This window comes from Macaca fascicularis, chromosome X (genome assembly GCF_037993035.2).
Source record: "Macaca fascicularis isolate 582-1 chromosome X, T2T-MFA8v1.1".
NCBI classification, from domain to species: domain Eukaryota; kingdom Metazoa; phylum Chordata; class Mammalia; order Primates; family Cercopithecidae; genus Macaca; species Macaca fascicularis.
The window spans coordinates 36494763-36515279 of record NC_088395.1 but is presented as its reverse complement, the minus strand read 5'-3'; the positions used below and the strand labels follow the sequence as shown (position 1 = coordinate 36515279).

The following is a 20517-nucleotide window of genomic DNA, read 5'->3' as shown; positions in this document are numbered from 1 at the left end:
TAGCAGTCACTATTTTCCATGTCAGAAAGGAGTCCCTTTGCATGTCTCTGACTTTGATTCACTGATAATGATACTTAAGATTAAACGTGTTCATCATCTGAGCTTCAAATCAACCATTAGATATATATGTATATAAATATATTATTTTCTATACATTATATATATCCATATAACAAATATATTTTCCTCCTCTGAACATATGAATTTCAACAGTTCAGAGAATATAAAATCATGAGCTTGATATTATATATGTATAACACGTAAAAGAAACCTAGCATGTCAGTGGCTGTCAAAATAAAATTACTTTCCTTCAATGTCTTTATTTAAATGTTACCTTTTAAATTCTACATCCAACTCATCAAAATTGTCAATAGGCCAATATTTTCCATTTGCTTTTGTCATCTCAACAATAACCATTGTTTTGTGTAATTTCATAATTTTGGGTATAAATAACAATGAGATATCTACATTTCCTTTAGGAGGCAGTGTAATTCCTGGAAAACACACAAAAAATAATTTTTAATGGGGTAAACATTAACAGACGATAATTTTAACAGGAGAAAGTAATCACCTAATTTGATTACTGATTATCAATTTTTAAAAACTGCTTCTAACAAAAAACACATTATACAAAATTATAAGTTCACTTCACTATTTTACCTTAGACGTCATCAACCTTATTTTTTTATTATTATTATACTTTAAGTTCTGGGTTACATGTGCAGAATGTGCAGTTTTGTTACATAGGTATATACATGCCATGGTGGTGTGCTGCACCCATCAACCCATCACCTATATTAGGTATTTCTCCTAATGTTATCCCTCCCTTAGGCCCTCACCCCCCGACATACCCCAGTGTGTGATGTTCCCCTCCCTGTGTCCATGTGTTCTCATTGTTAACTCTCACAAGTGAGAACATGCAGTGTTTGGTTTTCTGATCTTGTGATAGTTTGCTGAGGATTATGGTTTCCAGCTTCATCCGTGTCCCTGCAAAGGACATGAACTCATTCTTTTTTATAGCTGCGTAGTATTCCATGGTGTATATGTGCCACATAATCCAATCTATCATTGATGGACATTTGGGTTGGTTCCAAGTCTTTGCTATCATGAATAGTGCTGCAATAAACATACATGTGCATGTGTCTTTATCATAGAATGATTTATAATCCTTTGGGTCAAATGGTATTTCTACTTCTAGATCCTTGAGGAATAGCCACACTGTCTTCCACAATGGTTGAACTAATTTACACTCCCAACGGTGTGTTCCTGTTTTTCCACAACCTCTCCAGCATCTGTTGCTTCTTGACTTTTTAATGATCGCCATTCTAACTGGAATGAGATGGGATCTCATTGTGGTTTTGATTTGCATTTCTCTAATGACCAGTGATGGATGAGCATTTTTTCATATGTCTGTTGGCTGCATAAATGCCTTCTTTTGAGAAGTGTCTGTTCATATCCTTTGCCCATTTTTTGATGGGATGGTTTTTTTTTTCTCGTAAATTTAAGTTCTTTGTAGATTCTGGATATTAGCCCTTTGTCAGATGGATAGATTGCAAAAATTTTCTCCCATTATGTAGGTTGCCTGTTCACTCTGATGATAGTTTCTTCTGATGTGCAGAAACTCTTTAGTTTAATTAGATCCCATTTGTCAATTTTGGCTTTTGTCACCATTGCTTTTGGTATTTTAGGCAGGAAGGCTTTGACCATGCCTATGTCCTGAATGGCATTGCCCAGGTTTTCTTCTAGGATTTTTATGGTCCTAGGTCTTAAGTTTAAGTCTTTTTAAAAGACATATTTTCCTGTAGTAAGAAGTTTCTCCTGAAGATGCTAGAAGAACTGAAGAAATGTTGAAAGTGATGGCTGAGGTTTCCCAGAGTGATAAAAGAACCAGAAAACCCATGAGTATTTTCATATGTTACCACATTTTTCAGAGGATAAAGTACAGCAAGTTTTGATCCTTTATTTTCTCATATGTTTCTCTAGACTATAATAGGTGCAAGTCTTTTCTAAGAGCCCCCAAATTGCTGCCACTAAAAGCTGTTAATTTATTTAGCTGATCCATGAGGAAAGACAAAGCTTATCTGTGAAAGAAAGGGTCATCTGCTCCTAGTTGTGAAAACCAGAAGACAGAAAAACTGACAGCATTTTCTTGTGGTCCGATGGATTAGAATTTTTCAACTTTTACCGTGCATAAGAATCACATGAGAAACTTGATAGACATGGAACCTGCAGAGCCTCATCCCTAGAGATTCTGATTTATTTAGGCTGAACTAGGGCCCAGGAAGCTGCACGATTAAGTAGCACTTTATAGGATCCAAAGGCAGATGGCCATGAGACCTTCTTTAAAAAAAAAAAAAAAAAGTTACCTCTTGGACAAGTTTCCAGAGGTATGAAGAATGTTAAGCTTCGGGCCATTTGTAACAGCGAGGGTTTCCAAGCCTATAAATGTCTACTTTTATTTAGAAAAGTAACACTGTTTTACAAGATAATAGAGGATTATTGACTACACTCATTTTTTATTCTGTTGTAAGACTGATGATAATCAAAGTCATTTTTCTCAAATAAAATTATTTTATTAAACTCTTAAGAACATCACAAATGGAAATTAAAAATGGCCCCTTTGCAAAACTTTCCAACTGAAAATTCTTGTAAATTTTCAAATTTTAAATTTTATTCCTTGAGGAAATTAAAACATTCTAAGGCCTAGTAACATTGTTAATAATAATAATTAATATAATTAATAGTTAATATTTGTTGAGTATTGACTATATTCAGGCTCTGTGCTAAGCATTTTTATACAATTTATTTAATTCTCAGAAAACCACCATAAATTAAGTGCTTTTACGTTTCTCATTTTAGAAATGAAAAAATTGACACAATGTAATTAAATAACTTGCCCAAGGTCCCCTTGAAAGACTGTGTTGTTTACTAAGATATCTAAACCAGGGGTCCCCAACCCTCAGGCGGTGGACCAGTAAGAGTCTATGACCTGTTAGGAACTGGGTCGCACAGCAGGAGGTGAGCAGCAGGTGGGTGAGCATTACCACTTGAGCTCTGCCTCCTGTTAGATCAGTGACTGTGTTAGATTCTCATAGGAGAGCAAGCCCTGTTGTGAACTGCACGTATGTGGGATCTAGGTTGCAGGCTGCTTATGAGAATCTAACTAATGCTGATGATCTGAGGCAGAACAGTCTCATACCAAAAATCTCCCCCGACCCCGTCTGCATCTGTGGAAAAATTGTCTTTCATGAAACCGATCCCTGGTGCCACAGAGCTTGGGGACTGCTGATCTAAACAAAGTCAATTATCTTCAATTTTGTTTTTATGAGTTCTATATTGTCATGAATCGTTGTATGAAATAGATAAAGTTAATTAATATAAACGCACTTCCTAAAAAATTGTTATACATTATGAAGGTCATTACATTTTGTACACACAGAGATATTTGCAAGAACTTATAAAATATATTTGAACCCAACCTACTCTTTTGTTTTTGACTAGTATTTTTATTGTGGTTCTCAGTTATTCTTAGTACAATAACATAGATTTTCTACTGTGACTTTAAATCTACAAACCTCCCTTCAAGGTAATGAGAGTAAGCTAGATGACTGTATATTTCACAGGTCATAAGTGCAAATGTTATTAAGAGTATAGTTTATGGAGATTTCATTATGTTTAATTTCAGGGAAACTATGGATTAATTCATTTTAAAATATGTTTGGATAACAACAGCAAAGGCTAACTCAAATCAACCATGCATGCGTCCCCAAGGAGATAAAGTTTAGAAATTATAACTTAGCCTTACACAAGATTACATTATTACTAAAAAAAATTATATTACCACTAAAAATAAATCTAGGCTTTTAGACAGTGAAGATAGTGCAAGAAGTCAAGACAGATAAAAAAAAAAAAAAGGTAGCTCATTACTTACACCATGATTTCTTTTAACATTTAAATTGAAAGTATAGAAAGATGATGCCATGACAAACATGCCCATTTTATTAAAAATCTAGTACCCCATTTGTGGTTGTAACTTTCTTACCAAGCCTACAAGTAGAACTGAAATTCATTATTGAATTCACCACAGGTGTCTTTGGCTATTATTATACCCTTGGATGGATAAGAACCACTCTGTAATGCTGTTAACTTCCAAGAAATCACTGAAAATTAACATTGAAAAGAACTTTGAGAATGTATCAAGTTCATTTTTCATCTCATAAATTAGTTTTATTTTATATGGTTTTCCCATTGCCCTACTAATACTTTGACTATGGACAGGAAAGCTGTTCTTCCTTCTAATTAAAAATCTATCATTGACAGGCATTTGGGTTGCTTCCAAGTCGTTGCTATTGTAAATAGTGCTGCAATAAACATACGTGAGCATATGTCTTTAGAGTAGAATGATTTATAATCATTCGGGTATATACCCAGTAATGGGATTGCTGGGTCAAATGGTATTTCTGGTTTTAGATCCTTGAGGAATCCCCAACTGTCTTCCACAATGGTTGAACTAATTTACACTCCCACCAACAGTGTAAAAGTGTTCCTATTCCTCCACATCCTTGCCAGCATCTGTTGTTTCCTGACTTTTTAATGATCGCCATTCACACTGGCATAAGATGGTATCTCATTGTGATATTGATTTGCATTTCTCTAATGACCAGTGATGATGAGCTTTTTTTAAAAATATGTTTGGTGGCTGCATCAATGTCGTCTTTTGAGAAGTGTCTGTTCATCTCCTTCACCCACTTTTTGATGGAGCTGTTTTTTTCTTGTAAATTTATTTAAGTTCCTTACAGATTCTGGATATTAGGATGGAATACTGTCAGATGGAATACTGAACATGGAATATTATGCAGCCACAAAAAAGAATGAGTTCATGTCTTTTGCAGGGACATGGATGAAGCTGGAAACCATTATTCTAAGCAAACTAACGCAGGAACAGAAAGCCAAACACTGCATGTTCTCCCTCATAAGTGGGAGTTGAACAATGAGAACACATGGACACAGGGAGGAGAACATCACACACAAGTGCCTGTCAGGGGGTGGGGGAAAAGGGGAGGGAGAGCATTAGGACAAATATCTAATGCATGTGGGGCTTAAAACCTAGATGACAGTTGATAGGTGCAGCAAACAACCACATCACGGCACATGTATACCTATGTAACGAACCTGCATGTTCAGCACACGTATCCCAGAACTTAAATTTAAAAAAAGAAACACCATGAATTACATATCAACAACAAAAAATCTACCCATGTTTTCTTCTAATACTTGCATGTTTTCATTTTTATAGTTAAATATGTGATCCATTTGTAATTTACATATGTCTGAAGTGAAGAATTTATCTAACGTTATTGATTTTTGAACATGGAACTAATGATCAAAAAACACACTTATTTAAAAGAGTACGATTTTGAAATGCTAGCTTCATAGTATTTCCATATATATTTGGGTTTATTTCAGGATTTGCAAGAAGTTTGCTTTGGTCTTTCTGTCACTTCATGTGTCAATTATAGATTATAGATGCTCTATTTTCTAGTGAGACTAACTGCCTTCTTTCCCAGCTCATTTTTTAAAATAACATTTAAAATTTGCAATGAACGGTTAGGTCCAGGGAGCAGACTGGGGTGGGGGAACAAATGGTATTTTTAATGCCATCACCCTACATTTATACATCAGTTTAGGGATATCGAAAATTTTTGTCCACCCATACCTACCCAAGAAGAAAAACATAGTGTTTATTTTTCTTATTTGAGTACCAACCTTATTGTATAAAGTGTTTCTAGGTTCTTGGAATAGGTTTTCAGCTAGTCTTAGTTTTCAGCGCTACTAGAAGTTAAACACATCTTCATATGTGTTTACCAGGAAGCTGGAAATAATTACATCAGTTGTATGTATCTTCTGACTGGGAAATCTAGCTAGTATAATGATTATATTTATTAGATTAAGTAATCTAATAAAACATATTATAAACTCAAAATGTTTGAGTTTTTTTCTTTCTTTTATAATCCATTTCCATGCGGTAACTACATAATTTAACTACAGACAAATTTATTATTTTCCGTTACAGTCATCATCCTTAAAGTTCAACAGTACTAAGCATCTGGGGAAAATATGCATATTTAATTTACATAACTTATTTTACACATGTATACATATTTTAAAAGAGTTATACATTATTTTTAGAATTTCAGAAACCCTGATAATAAATCATGTTTAGTATCTCAGGAATACTAAAAATAATGACATTATTATTATTATTAATATTTGTGCTTTGCTTTTAAAATCTACCATAGCCCAGTTACAATTAGCATTCAAATTTTATTCATGTATATTTAAAATTGCTATTTTGATTGTTCTTTTCATTAAAGGTATTAGAAATTTTTACCCTTTGAACTCCTATTTGAAATATGGAAATGAGGTTTTCTGTCTTTTTTTCTTTTTTTGACACGGAGTCTTGGTATCTCCTAGGCTGGAGTGCAGTGGTGCAATCTCTGCTCACTGCAAGCTCCGCCTCCCAGATTCACTCCATTCTCTTGCCTCAGCCTCCGGAGTAGCTGGGACTTACAGGCGCCCGCCAGCACGCCCAGCTGATTTTTTGTATTTTTCGTAGAGACGGGGTTTCACCGTGTTAGCCAGGATGGTCTCGATCTCCTGACCTCGTGATCCACCCGCCTCGGCCTCCCAAAGTGCTGGGATTACAGGCGTGAGCCACCGCGCCAGGCAGGTTTTCTGTCTTTCAAGAAATTTTTTTCAAGATAGTAAAGTGAACATAACCCTAATTTTAGTAATAAAATTGTTTCATCTTGGGCAATTCATTTTTCATTACTTTAGTTGTATTATATTTCTGCTCCTGTTTTTTAATAAACTGTGCACAATTTCTAATAATTACTGTGGCATCAGAAATGGCCCATGTCAGATAATCCAAGAGACACTAAGAAATTTGCTAGCACCGGCCAGGCGCAGTGGCTCACGCCTGTAATCCCAGCTCTTTGGGAGGCCGAGGCAGGCGGATCACAAGGTCAGGATATCAAGACCATCCTGGCCAGCATGGTGAAACCCTGTCTCTAGTAAAAATACAAAAAAAAAACTATCTGGGTGTGGCGGTGCACGCCTGTAGTCCCAGCTACTCGGGAAGCTGAGGCAGGAGAATCGCTTGAACCTGGGAGGCAGAGGCTGCAGTGAGCCGAGATCGCATCACTGCACTCTAGCCTGGCGACAGGACAAGACAAGACTCTGTCTCAAAAAATAAATAAATAAATAAATAAATAAATAAATAAATAAATAAATATACTCGCACTATAAGTAGTACTATTATTTTTGTTATACTGGTTTATTTTAAATAAGAATTCAAGTTTTTTATTTTTAATTAAGAATACTTATTTTTATTTTTGAAACAAAGTGATCAAGAACGTGACTTTTCATTAACCATTTTCAAACATAAAATTGATGTATTTTTCCATATGAGTACTTCGTATTTCCAGTAGTTAATTTTTTTTAAAATAAAAATGGAACATAATTACTCTATTGGTGGTTTGAAGGAGAGTCCCATCCTGTAACTGGTTCTTCTGAGATATTAGGGGCTGAATCGTGCCCCCAACATAAAATTCATATGTTGAAACCTTATCCCCAGTACTTCTTAATGTGATTGTATTTGGAAGTTAGGCCTTTAAAGAGTTGATTAAGTGAAAATTAGGTTATTAGTGTGGGCTCTAATCCAATATGACTGGTGACCTTATAAGAAGATAAAATTTGAACACAGAGAGACACTGGGGGCAAATGCACTGATAAAAGACCACATGAAGACACAGCTTGCCCAGGAAAGAGGCCTCAGAAGAAATTAAACCTGCTGACACCTTGACATTGGACTTGTAGCCTCTAGAACTGTGAGAAAGAAAATTTCATTTAAGTCAGTCTGCAGCATTTTGTTATGGCAGCCCTAGCAAACTAATTCGTGAGATTATCTTTTCTTTTTATATATTATCCCAGAGTCTGTGGCATGGATGTCATTAAATTTACTTACAGAGATTCTAACTTCTTGCACTCAAAACATAGGGCAGATAGAAAAACATCATCTGACTGCCATTTGGTTGCTATGATGATGGAAAAGCTAGGGATGAACCATTCTCCCTTTCCTACCTATACCCCCTTGACCCAATGGAAGTATCTACTGAATAGCGAGAAGGGCATTTAAGGGATTACATTTTTCTCCGAAAGAATTAGAGACTGTTGCTGTTTTACCCTGTTAACCTTTCAGAGAGCTAGCTAATGTTTGATTTAATGGAAGGTTATCCAAAGTAGACACTGTCAAAGGAAATAGTATAGAAAAAGGAAACATAAGTAGAAGGTCACATTACTCATACACGCAACTGGGGAAGAAACACAAATCCATGCTTCTTAGAAAAATTTTCAGTTTGAGACATGACAGAAACATAAGTAGAAGGTCACATTACTCATACACGCAACTGGGGAAGAAACACAAATCCATGCTTCTTAGAAAAATTTTCAGTTTGAGACATGACATAATGCTTTTTAAGTAGGTTTTGGGGTTATTCAGTGCAAATATGATTGCTAAGGTAAACTTTACAACATGGGCTAAGTACCTGTGAGTTCAAGTTTTATGTTTTCTTTTTAACAATACATTAGCACAAATAATAAAATTATACTTAAAGCAAAAATTGCTTTTACTGTGAACACTTCACTACTGGCTCAAAATGAGTGAACAATCCATTATCAGAGACTGTTGATAGGAGGCACAATGAAGGAGAAAGTTTCCTGACATTGAGGACTGTCAAGCACACATTGTATAACCACTGACATTTATAATAGGGAAGGGTTTCTGGCTTTACACGTGTGTTTAGAATAGAATATCTTAATGCTTCTTCCATCTCTATTACTCTATGATAACATTTTTCTTTATATGTTGAAAAAACAACTAAGATTTAAAAAATTATTAAGAAACTGTATATTTTTCTAGGAAAGTAGCTGGTTTTAATTTTAATTAAATTACCCACAGATAATTTTAAGATAAAATAATGTCTCCTACTATTACTACTATAACTAATATATCTTATTGATCAATCATCATGTCTTCCTCTTCCTCTGCACTGTACTAAGAGAAGTTTAATTCTGTGCTCAATTATTCACTATTTCTGGGAAATCAGGAAAGTTATTTATATTTATAAGTGAGATTTCCTTCATATAAAAAAGGAAGCTAATATAATATACACATCAAGGTTTTGTTACGGCAAGGGTACAACCCCAGGCCTGTCTAGATAATTCCATTTTGTGCAATATGGTTTTTATTCTACATTACTTTATTCTTCTGTTTAATCGTTTAGAAAATACTATGTGTTGTGCATTATAATAAACACTGAGGATAAAATATTAAAGAAAACACATGTCCTGTTTTCTTGAGTCAGAGATTCCAGAATGTGTTGGCAAGTGAGAGTAGACATTAATAAATAAATAAAATGTATAATACTTATGGTGTTACATAAAACAGTTAAAGGTTAGAGAGTGAAATCAACATTAATACAGGGTGTTCCAGAAAGGTCTTTGTGATAAGGTGTCACTTGAGCAGAGCACCTAAAGAAGTTTGAGAAGCCTCACATATATCTGTAGGGGGAATATTGAGATAGCTGGAGGATATATGAGTCTGGATTTAAAGGAGAGGTTGAGACGGGGGCTATCAATTTAGAAGTTGATATTTCATGTGTGAATAAATGAGATTCCATCAGAAATGAATGTGGATAGAAATAAAAAGAGAAGATAGCTTCTAGGAAATTAGGGGGGCAGGAACAGCAAAGGAGAATGAGCAGGGCTCACTAAAGAAATAGAAGAAGAATAAAGGGAGAATTGATTCCTGGAGATAAACTGTTTCCAAAACAGTGAGAGATCAAGTGTGTCAAGTAGTGCTCATGGATTGAGCAAGATGAGGACTGCATATGACGGATAATTATGGCATGTTAGGTTACTAGTTAATTAAAAGAGCAGTATTAGAGAGTAAAAGAGAATGATGGTGAATAAAACTGGATTAGCTTGGGTGAGATAACGATATAAGAAGTGAGGGCAGTAAATACAGTCAGGCTTTCAAATAGTTTTGCTATCAAGGAGGATCAGAGAAATGGGATGACAGTGATAGGGTCAGGGGATAAAGAGCAGTATGACTTTTAAACTGAGTGCTATTGTAACATGCGTATTCTGATAAGAAAAATCAATTAAAAATGTATTATGGAAGGTCGGGTTATGAGCGGTGGCTCACGCCTGTAATCCCAGCACTTTGGGAGGCTGATGCGGGTGGATTGTTCAGGAGATCGAAACCATCCTGGCTAACATGGTGAAACCCCATCTCCACTAAAACTACAAAAAAACTAGCCAGGCGAGGTGGCGGGCGCCTGTAGTCCCAGCTGCTGGGGAGGCTGAGGCAGGAGAATGGCGTGAACCCGGGAGGCGGACCTTGCAGTGAGCCGAGATCGCGCCACTGCACTCCAGCCTGGGCGACAGGGCGAGACTCCCTCTCAAAAAAAAAAAAAAAAAAAAAATGTATTATGGAAAACAGAGGAGAAAATTGGACAGCTTCACATGATTGAGTAGGTACCAGATTCAGTAAACTGGTGGAGGACTAGCCAATAAGAGCACAGAGTCCTTTTTTGATGTAATGTGAGGGAAGGCAAGGCACATGGATGCACATAAAATTAAGCTGATCTATTAATGTGTAATGACAGAAACAGACAATTTGCCTCTGTTTTGCCTCTATATTCTTAATAAAATAGGAGGAGTATCAGTGAGAAAAGGGGCAAAAGTGTTACATGTCATTAGCAGTCTTCAGGTTTCAATTAACTATAGGAAATTTTACTATAGCAAATTTCAATAAAGGAAAATGACGTCCCATCACAAGTTCATCACTCACACACATTTTACCTATTTATCTACCTCCCTTTCTCTCTACTATCTATATATATCCACCTACTAATCTACCTCTTGTAAAGGCCTGGTATTCATAACTCCTAAGCAGGTATTAGTCCTCTTTTTGTTATAATATTTACCTGTATTTCTGAATTGAAGGAAACTGCATAAAATAACAGAAAAGAGAAATGACACTGTGCTTTGTGTTCCATTTAATAAAACCGGACACTTACAAGTGATTTTAATAGATTCAGTTTCTGCTCTCTTCATAGAAATAGTCTGGTGGTATAAATAGGTCTAAATTTCAGGTTATGGATTTTTTTTTAAAAGGGCACGCTGCCAGGCATCTTTGCGTAATGAGAGTTACAACCCTGTGTTTTTCAATAAAATCAGCAGCTTCACTGACTAGCTAGGAAACCCACACGCTTTATGCTATAAATCATAATTACAAATCTATATAATTGAAACCTGAGCTAAGTTAGGTGGAAAATTGAATATTTGACATAGTAGGGAAGAAGGTTTATTTTAAAATGTGAAACCATGCTTAGTTGCCAATGTAATTTGATAAACTTCCATGACAATTATCTGGAGATCCTGGCATGCTTTATGTAAAGCAGCAGTAAACATCATCATATGTCACTAAACACTGGGTTCTTGAAGACCTTTTCCAATTTATAAATAGTAGCCTTTTATTTCAAAAACATATTATTTTTCAAATAATATTTTTCTTATTTATTGTCAAACTAAATTATACATGTCAACTAAAATCAACATGACATGAGTCACAGCAATTATATCTCCCAAGGAAAGAAAATATAAATGTTTCTTTTCTAAATGCTGATGCTAGAACTCTGACAGTTGAGCTCTGGTTATTAGCAATCATATAAATATAAATGATGAATATTTTATCTTTTATAAATTAGATGTTATAATTTTTATTGTTATGGCTCTTTCAAATTTGGTCTTGAGATCTATCTATTGATAGTGGACATTAGCCAAAATAGTCACAGTCTAGGAGAGCCCTGACGGGTGACGAGTTAGATTCAGGTGTGTGTGTTGGGTGAGACACAATGAGGAGGTGAAACCAAATGCAAGAAACAGAAGAAATCTATTATTCACAGGTCCCAGAGAAGTCAGGCATGAAGGCAGAGGACCAATGGCAAGTTCCTTGGAGTTCAACCAGCTGGTGGAGAATGTGAGTGTATGCGTATGTTTGTGTGTGTGTGTGTGTGTGTGTGTGTGTGTGTGTGTGTGTGTGTGTGTCTGTGACAGAGAGAGAGAGAGAGACAGAGAGAGAGAGAGAATATGTTGGGTTTGGGTTTTGGGCCAGTGGAGATGAGAAACAAGTGGGTTATAATAGCAAAAAAACACAAGGGGAGAGGAAGTCTTAACTAGGCCACCTGCATGACTGGGTTTCAAATAACTTACGTCAGGCCCAAAAATGGATGCCAAGTCAGCGACTATATTAAACAAATTTATGATAAGGTATTACAAATGCCAAGTACAGTGTATGTCTTCATCCTTTACACTGTTTTCTCATATTATGATATATTTTTCTAATACAAAAATATTTGAGATAATTATAGATTCACATACAGTTGTAAGAAATGAAAGATTCCATGTACTCTTTACCCAATTATCTCCAATGATGACATCTTGTAATATTATAGTGAAGAAAAATCAGAATACTTATATTAATACAGTCAAGATATAGGAAAGTTCCACCACCACAGGAATCTCTCAGGTTGGCTTTTTATAGCCACCACCAACTCCTACCCCATTCCATTCCGGAATTACTACAACCACTAATCTGTTTTCCATTTCTATAATTTTGTCACATCAAGAATGTTGCATAAATGAAATCATACTGTATGCAACCTTTTGCAGTTGGCTTTTTCACTCAGTATATTTCCCTGGACATTCAATCAAGTTGCTGTGTTTATCAGTGCTTCATTCTTTTCTATTTCTAAGTGTACTCCATGGTATGGATAAACTAGGATTTGTTTAACCAGTCACGCATTGAAAGTCATCTGGGTTGTTCACAGATTTCCACTATTATGAATAAATGTGCTAAGAATATTCAGTCACATGTTCTGGGGTAATACATATTTTCAATTTTCTGGGATAAATTTCCCATAGTTCAATGGTTGGATAGTGTATTAGTTGCACTTGTAACTTTATAAAAAGAGTTTTCCAGACTGGCTGTACCCTTTTATATTCTGACCAGCAATGTATGAGTGATCCAGTTTCTCTACATCCTTGCCAACATTTGTTGTTGTCATTGTCCTTTATTTTAGCTATTCTGGTAGGCTTGTAGTGAAATCCCACTGCTGTTTGATTTTACATTGCCCTAAAGATTAATGATGTTGAACACCTTTCAAAATGTGTTTATTAACCATCGGTATAATCTCTTTGGTGAAATGTCCCTTCATTTGTTTTCGCCCATTTTCTAGTTGGATTTTATTTTATTATCAAGTTTTTGTCATTCTTTACATATTCTAGAAACAAACCATTTGTCAGATATGTGATTTGGATCTACTTTCTCCCAGTTTCTAGCTTTCAATTTCACCATCTTCTCATCGGCTATCATAGGGAAAAATTTTAGTTTTGAGGATGTCTTATTTATTAATTTTTCCCCTTATGGAGCTTGCTATTGGAGAAATCTAAGAAATGTCTTTTGAGCACTATGTTAATTTTTGTGTAAGGTATGAGTACCTTGACAGGAATTGCAGGAAATCTATAGATCAATTTAGATAGCGCTGACATCCTTACTATGTTGAATCTTCCAGTCAATGAAAATGGCATATGTCTTTATTTATTTATAAATCATTTAATTTTGTTATTTTCTGCATATACATCCTAAATAGGTTTTGTTAGATTTTTATTTTAGTTTTTCATTATTTTGGAAGATTATCAATTGTATTGAGTTTTAAATTTCAGTTTCTACATTTTGTTGCTAGTATATATAAATACAATTGATTTTTTGTGTTGTTCTTCTATACTGTGACTTGGTGAATTAACTTACTTATACATGCTTTTTTTTGATAGGTCTCTTGGAGTTTTCTAGTAGACAAACCTGGTCTGAAAATAGGGACAGTTTATTTCTTCCTTTACATTTTGTATATATTTTGTTTCTTTTGCTTGCCTCATTGTACTGCCTAGGACTTTCACTAGTATGTTAAATGAGTGGGGAGAGTGGGGATTCTTATGTTACTACCTATTTTAGGGGGAAAGTATACAATGTTCATCACTGAACGTGATGTTAGCTATAGGTTTACTATGTAAGCGCTTTACCAGGTTGAGGAAGCTATTGATTCTCCTAGGTTGCAAAGAGTATTTATTTTAAATAAAGAATGGATATTGGTTTGTTTCTAACTCTACCCTGTACCAATGGACATAATCATGTAATTTTTCTGCCTTCATCTTTTAACAGATAAGATTACCTTAATGGAATTTCAAATATTAAATCAGCCTTTATTTCTGGAATAAACTCTCTGATCATGGTGTATACTTTTTGCTATATATTGATTGATTTAATTTGTTGATATTTTGTGACTAATTTCATGAATAACATTAGAATGTATTTTTACTTTCTTGTTACATGTTTTTGATTTTTGTATCAGAGTAATGCTGGCTTCATAGAATGAGTCTGGAAGTTTTCTTTCATCTTCTCTTTTCCGGAAGAGTTTGCAAAGGATTGGTGTTAACTCTTCTTTAAATGTTTGGGATAATTTACCAGCGAAGCTATCTAGGCCTGAAGATTTCTTTTAGGAAGGTTTTAAATTATGAATTCAATTTATTAAATAATAGTATATGACTATTCAGATTGTCTATTTCATCTTTGGTAAATTTTGGTAGTTTTTTTATTTCCTTAATATGGATAAATTTCATTAAAGTTGTTGGAATTATGTGTATAGAGTTGTTCATAGTACTGCTTTATTTCTTTAATGTCTGATGTTATCTGTAGTGATATTGCTATGGGTTGCATGAATATCTTTTGGGATTCCAACTTATTTATAATTTTAGCATATCACTTCATATAATTTTCTTAGTGGTTTTAAATAGGAATTTAATATACATAGGCAACTTATCACTGTCTACTGGTATCAATGTTTTACTACTTTAAGCAAAGCAAGCAAACCTTATGTTTTAAAATGTACTTGAGACTTGTTTCAGTCAGATATAGGAAGACACATAGACATAGTAATGACTGCCATGAAAAACTATTTTATACTCACAGATCCCTAAAGGCACAAAGCATAGTATGTCATACAGGGCCACATAGGGAAGTACCAGTGTTGTTCAGGAAGCTGTGAGGGGGGAAAAATTATGGGCAAGAACCTATATTTTGCTTTTTTATGGGATGAAATACAGGTGAGGTAAGCAGACAAAGCAAGTGCAGGACTGGTTACTTTGAATAATTTCACTGGGCTCTGGCTTGTAAGGGCTATCTCGTGTTGACTAGTCCCTGGCCTTGGGATGATTAGAGTAGAGGAATATTGGTGTGGAGTGTAAGAGCCTGATAGAAGAGGTGTGTGGGAGTATGGGCTCTGGATTGGTTACTTTGCACTTATAGATCCTCTCACAGATGATTTCTTTACTGTCTCTAGAAATTAGCTAACCCTGAGAGGGGCAGTTCCTCCCCAGTCAGCAAGACCTCAGATATCAAAGCATAAAGAATACAGAAAATAAGAAAATAGAGTCAATATACCTTAATTCCATTTAGATAACCTTATACTTCCTACATTGTATAATATCAATGTCTTAAGACATTCTTTTCTCTGTCTCTCGCTCTCTCTATGTATATATGTAACATGTACCAGGCAGTATAATTTTTACTTCAATCATCAAATATGATTTAAGAGATGAAGAGAAGCAGGGCAGTCTATTATATTATTATGTTTATCCATACTGATATTCTTTCTTTTTAAGTCTTTTTTAAAAAATTATTTCTTATCTGTTTAGAGAACATTCTTTAGCTATTTTTATGGACTGGTTTGCTTAAAATACATTCACTTTCTTTCCCTTTACATGAGAATATCTACATTTTCTCCTCATGTATAAAGAATATATTTTCTGAATATGGAATTCACAGTTTACAGTTACTTTCTTTCAGTATTTGAATAATGTATACCGCTTCCTTCTGACCTCCATGGTTTGGGATGAGCAATCTACTGTCATTTGAATTGGTGTTTCCCTATAAGTAATTCACTGTATCTCTCTGGTTACTTTCAAAGTTGTTTTGTGTGCGTGTGTCTTTAGTTTTCAGAAGGTTAATGATGATTTGTCTTGCCTTGAATTCCTTTTGCTTTACACTGATTGGAGTTTACTCAGTCTCTTGAATCTGTAGGGTTAGGTGCTTCAACAAATTCAGCACGTTTTCAGACATTGTTTCTTTGAATAATTTTTCATTCCCACTCTCTCCTCTCCCTCTGGAGCTCTGATGACATACATTTTAGTTCTTTTGTTATTTTCCTACAGGTCCCTGGTACTCTGTTCATTTTTGTAAAATTCCATGTTCTCTCTGTTGTTCAGACCATGTAAATGATATTGATCTCTCCTCACTTTCACTGATTCTAATCTTGATCATCTCCATTCTACTCTTGAGCCCATTTGGCAAGATACATATTTAATGTATTATATTTAATCAGTTCCATAACTTCTATTTTGTTCTTTATTCAACATTTTTTTCTGAGATTCTCTACTTTTTCATGTTTCATAAGAATTCAAAAGTGTTTCTTGAAGCAAAATTTGTAGAGACTCATGCTGCCTCATTGAAGATGGGGAGGGAAAGTTTGGCTTCCTGCTGTGCCCCACTGACACCAAGATATGAGATGGGACGCAGTAGAACACCAACTAGCTCACTTCTCACCACTTCATTTCACCTCCTTCATACCAAGTGGGAATAAAGGCTCAGTTTCCACTGGTCTTTGATCACATATGGGAAGAAAGAAAACAATGCCAGCTACCCTGCCTCAAATTCCTTCATTCTTTCTTGCTGATGCTTGATGGGGTATAGGCTGTGGTCCCCACAGGGCTCCACTCAATCCAAAAGGTTGAGGTGGGGCATGGCCTTGCTTTATACCCTAGCGGATCTTGCCAACACGGGTATGGAAAGAAAAATTGATTGCTTACTAACCAACTTGTACCACTTTTCTCAGTCTTACCGACAACTAGTGCAGATACTGGTGGCTACTCCCTCCAGGCACCAGCTCTTTAAATTTCATTGTTCCTGAGTGGAAACGGAATCTCAACTTGTGACTTAACCCTGTTGGTACCACCCTGGTAAGGTACTTGGAGATACATCTGTTTCTATCAGGAAGAAAATAGAAAATAGCTCCCTTCACACCTCTACCAACACCATTCTGGCAAGAGAATCACAGCACTGTGTGCTTCTGCTGGGGGAATGGCAGATTACTTCCTTACTTAGTCCCATCAGCACCACAGACAATACAAGGGGAAGGGAATCAGAGTGTGCTGCTTCTAAGGCATGAAAGTGCTCAGGGTTGGGGTGGAAAAATCAACGGCCTGCTTGTCCCCACTATAACTATTGGAGTGGGTGACATGTGGTTTTACCACTGATGCTTTGATGGAGTAGGGTGGGTGATGTCAGAAAGGTTTTCTGTTGTTAGGCCACTTTTTTCCAGGTCCTTTGGCTAGGGGGAATAGGTTTTAGGGGGAACTTTTTTGTTTTTACTTATTGGTAGTTCTGGATGGGAGCCTTCTGGAGTACCTTGTCTAAGATATACGAGACGTGATAAGCCAATCCTTGGCTTAATCACATCTGAAAAATCTTTACAATATTAGTTAGCATTCACAGGTTCTAGAAATTAGAATGTGGGAAAATTAAGTTCTATGTTGTTGTAGATCCAAGTTCCCCTTTTCCTTGCTGTTTGTCACACATCCTCTGATCATTCTTAGCATGTAGATCTATGTTACGTAGCTCTTGATTCACTCAACTTTCAAAGGTACAAATGGTGTGTAGAATCATTCTCATACTTCAAATGTCTTCGAATTCTTTTTCTGTCTTCCTCTTCTGCCACCAGCATGGGAGAAAGTTCTCTACTTTCACAGGTTCATGTGATTAGATTAGGCCCACCTGGATAATCTCCCTTTTTAAGATCAACTGTGCCATAACACTGCTGTAATTTGGATATGGTTTGCTTGTCCCGGCCAAATATTATGTTGAAACTTGATCCCCAGTGTTGGCGGTGGGGCCTAACGGGAAGTGTTTGGATCATGGAAGAAGATCCCTCATACATAGATTAATGCCCTCTTTTGGAGGGTGTAGTGAGTTTCCACTCTATTGGTTCCCATGAAAGCTGGTTATTAAAAGAGACTGGTACCTCTCCCCCTCTCTCTTGCTTCCTCTCTCACCATATGATCTGCACACTCTGGCTCCCCTTCACCTTCATCCGTGGGTGGAAGCAGCCTGAGGCTCTCACCAGAAGCAGATGTTGGTGTCATGCTTCTTGTACAGCCTACAGAACCATGAGCCAAATGAACCATTTTTCTTTATAAATGACCCAGTCTCTGGAATTTCTTCATAGGAACACAAAGCAGATGAATACAATAAATAATAAATAACAAAAACGTAAGAGTGATATTTCATAACATTCACAGGTTCCAGGAGATGTGACCTGGAATCTTGAGGCTGTATTAGTTTCCTGTGACTGCTATAACAAATTACCACACAATGGGTGGCTTAAAGAAAAATAAATTTATTCTCTTAGAGTTCTGTAGGCCAGAAGTTAGAAATCAGATTGTTGGTAGGGCTGTGTTCTTTCTAAAGGCTCTAGGGGAATGTTTGTTCTTCGTCTCTTCAGAATTTTGGTGGCTGTTGGTATTCATTGGCTTGTGACTGTATCTTTCTTTAGTCTGTCTTCATATTGCCTTCTCCCTTGTGTCTGTCCAAACACCCTCTGCCTTTCTTTTATAAGGATACATGTGATTCTATTTAGGGCCCTCCTAGATAATCCAGCATAAACCTCTCCTATTAGAATCATTAATTTAATCATCCCTTTTGTTATATAGGGTGATTTTTGCCATATAAGGTAATATTCATAGTTTCTTGGGATTAGAAAGTTGATATATTTTTGAGGCAGGGGGTATCTGTTTAGCTTATCAAACTAGGTGACAGATAAGATGATAATTGAAAGTAGTTTGGTAGAGGTAGATGTCATGTTAAGAAGAGGAATATTCAGGATGCATTTTTTAAAAATGTTGGTAGCACTTGTTGACAGGTTGGTTGGGCGATGTGAGAGAAAGGTGAGAGCAAGGATGACACCATGATATTTTGTGTTAGTATCTATCATGGCAGAGTTGCAATTCATGAGACAAGTAAAACTGAAGGACAAAGTGTTTTGGAGAGATTTATTTTGTTTTGGGACATGTAAAATTTAGAGATTTCAATTAGATATGTAAATATAGATAATATGTAGGCCATTGAATTTTTAAGCCCAGGTTTTAAAATGTTTGTGGGTTGGAAAAAAATTAAAAACTTGAGAATGACTAACAGACACATGGCATCTAAAACCATGAGCCTGGATGAGATCACCTATGGTATGAACACAGATAGAGATCCATAAAATTCATCATAGACTGCTGTAAAAGAACCAAACACCATGTTCTGTAATACTCCAACATTTAGAGTATTTGAGATCAAAAGCCACAAGCAAAAGAAAGCAACACTTTGCAGGATGTGAGGTAGGAAAACAGCTAGGATAGTGTGATAGCCTAGAAGGCAACTGAAAAACTATTTCAGGCTGCAGGGGTTGAGGTGAGGTAAGATTAGGAGAATGAGTTCATAGTTAAATTTGGCAACACAGAGATCATATAAACCTTGATAAGTGTTGCTTTGATACAGTGTTAAGAAATAGCCTGATTGAACTGGCTCAAGAAAAAAAAAAGTGGGAGGTTTGGAATCGGAGTACTTAACTCTTCAGGTGTCATCAATTTTTAGGAGCTTTAATATAAAGGAAAGACACAAAATCGGGTGATATCTTGTAGGAGATGATGTGAGGATAAGCATTAATTTTTAATACAAGTAAAATTGCACAACTTTATATAAAAATTAGAATAATTTAGAAGAGAAAAAATTTATGAAGCTACTGATAAAAAAGGATATCTGGAGTCATCACAGATGGAATCAGTGTACAATTATATACGGACCTAAAGAAAAGGGTAACAGGAATTCATCCACTGTAACAGGAGGGAAGGCAGACCATATGGTGACAAGTACAGTCATCTGTTTCATTGAGATTGTGGAAACTTTTGGAGGTTCTCATTTGATTGCCTGTAGCCTGTATTTTTCTCAATGAATTAGTACTCTAGGTCATTAGTTAAAACTGAGAATGTAGATTTTGGAGGTATGAGGAAGGAGTTAGGTGGATGGAATTGTCAAGAGTGAGAGGGCTCAGGAAATGTAATATGACTGCAAGAATTCCTTAGGGAACAATTTATATTTAGTGGTCATGGATTTAATGTGATCCCTTTCAGCACATTTGTATATTTTTATTCAGCTACATTTATCTGAACAGAGACAGACATAGATGAGCTCGCCATTCACAATTACAACTATTACATAAGGTAGGGGAAAGGGATACT

General features: G+C 35.7%; 1 protein-coding gene across 1 annotated transcript in view; it reads right to left on the bottom strand.

Moving 5' to 3' along the window:
* CFAP47 (cilia and flagella associated protein 47) overlaps positions 1-20517 on the bottom strand; it is a 429680-nt gene that overhangs the window by 50711 nt on the left and 358452 nt on the right. The window contains exon 58 of the mRNA XM_015443631.3: positions 335-494. Coding sequence (XP_015299117.3) covers positions 335-494 — 160 coding nt within the window. The remainder of the gene's footprint in view (positions 1-334; positions 495-20517) is intronic.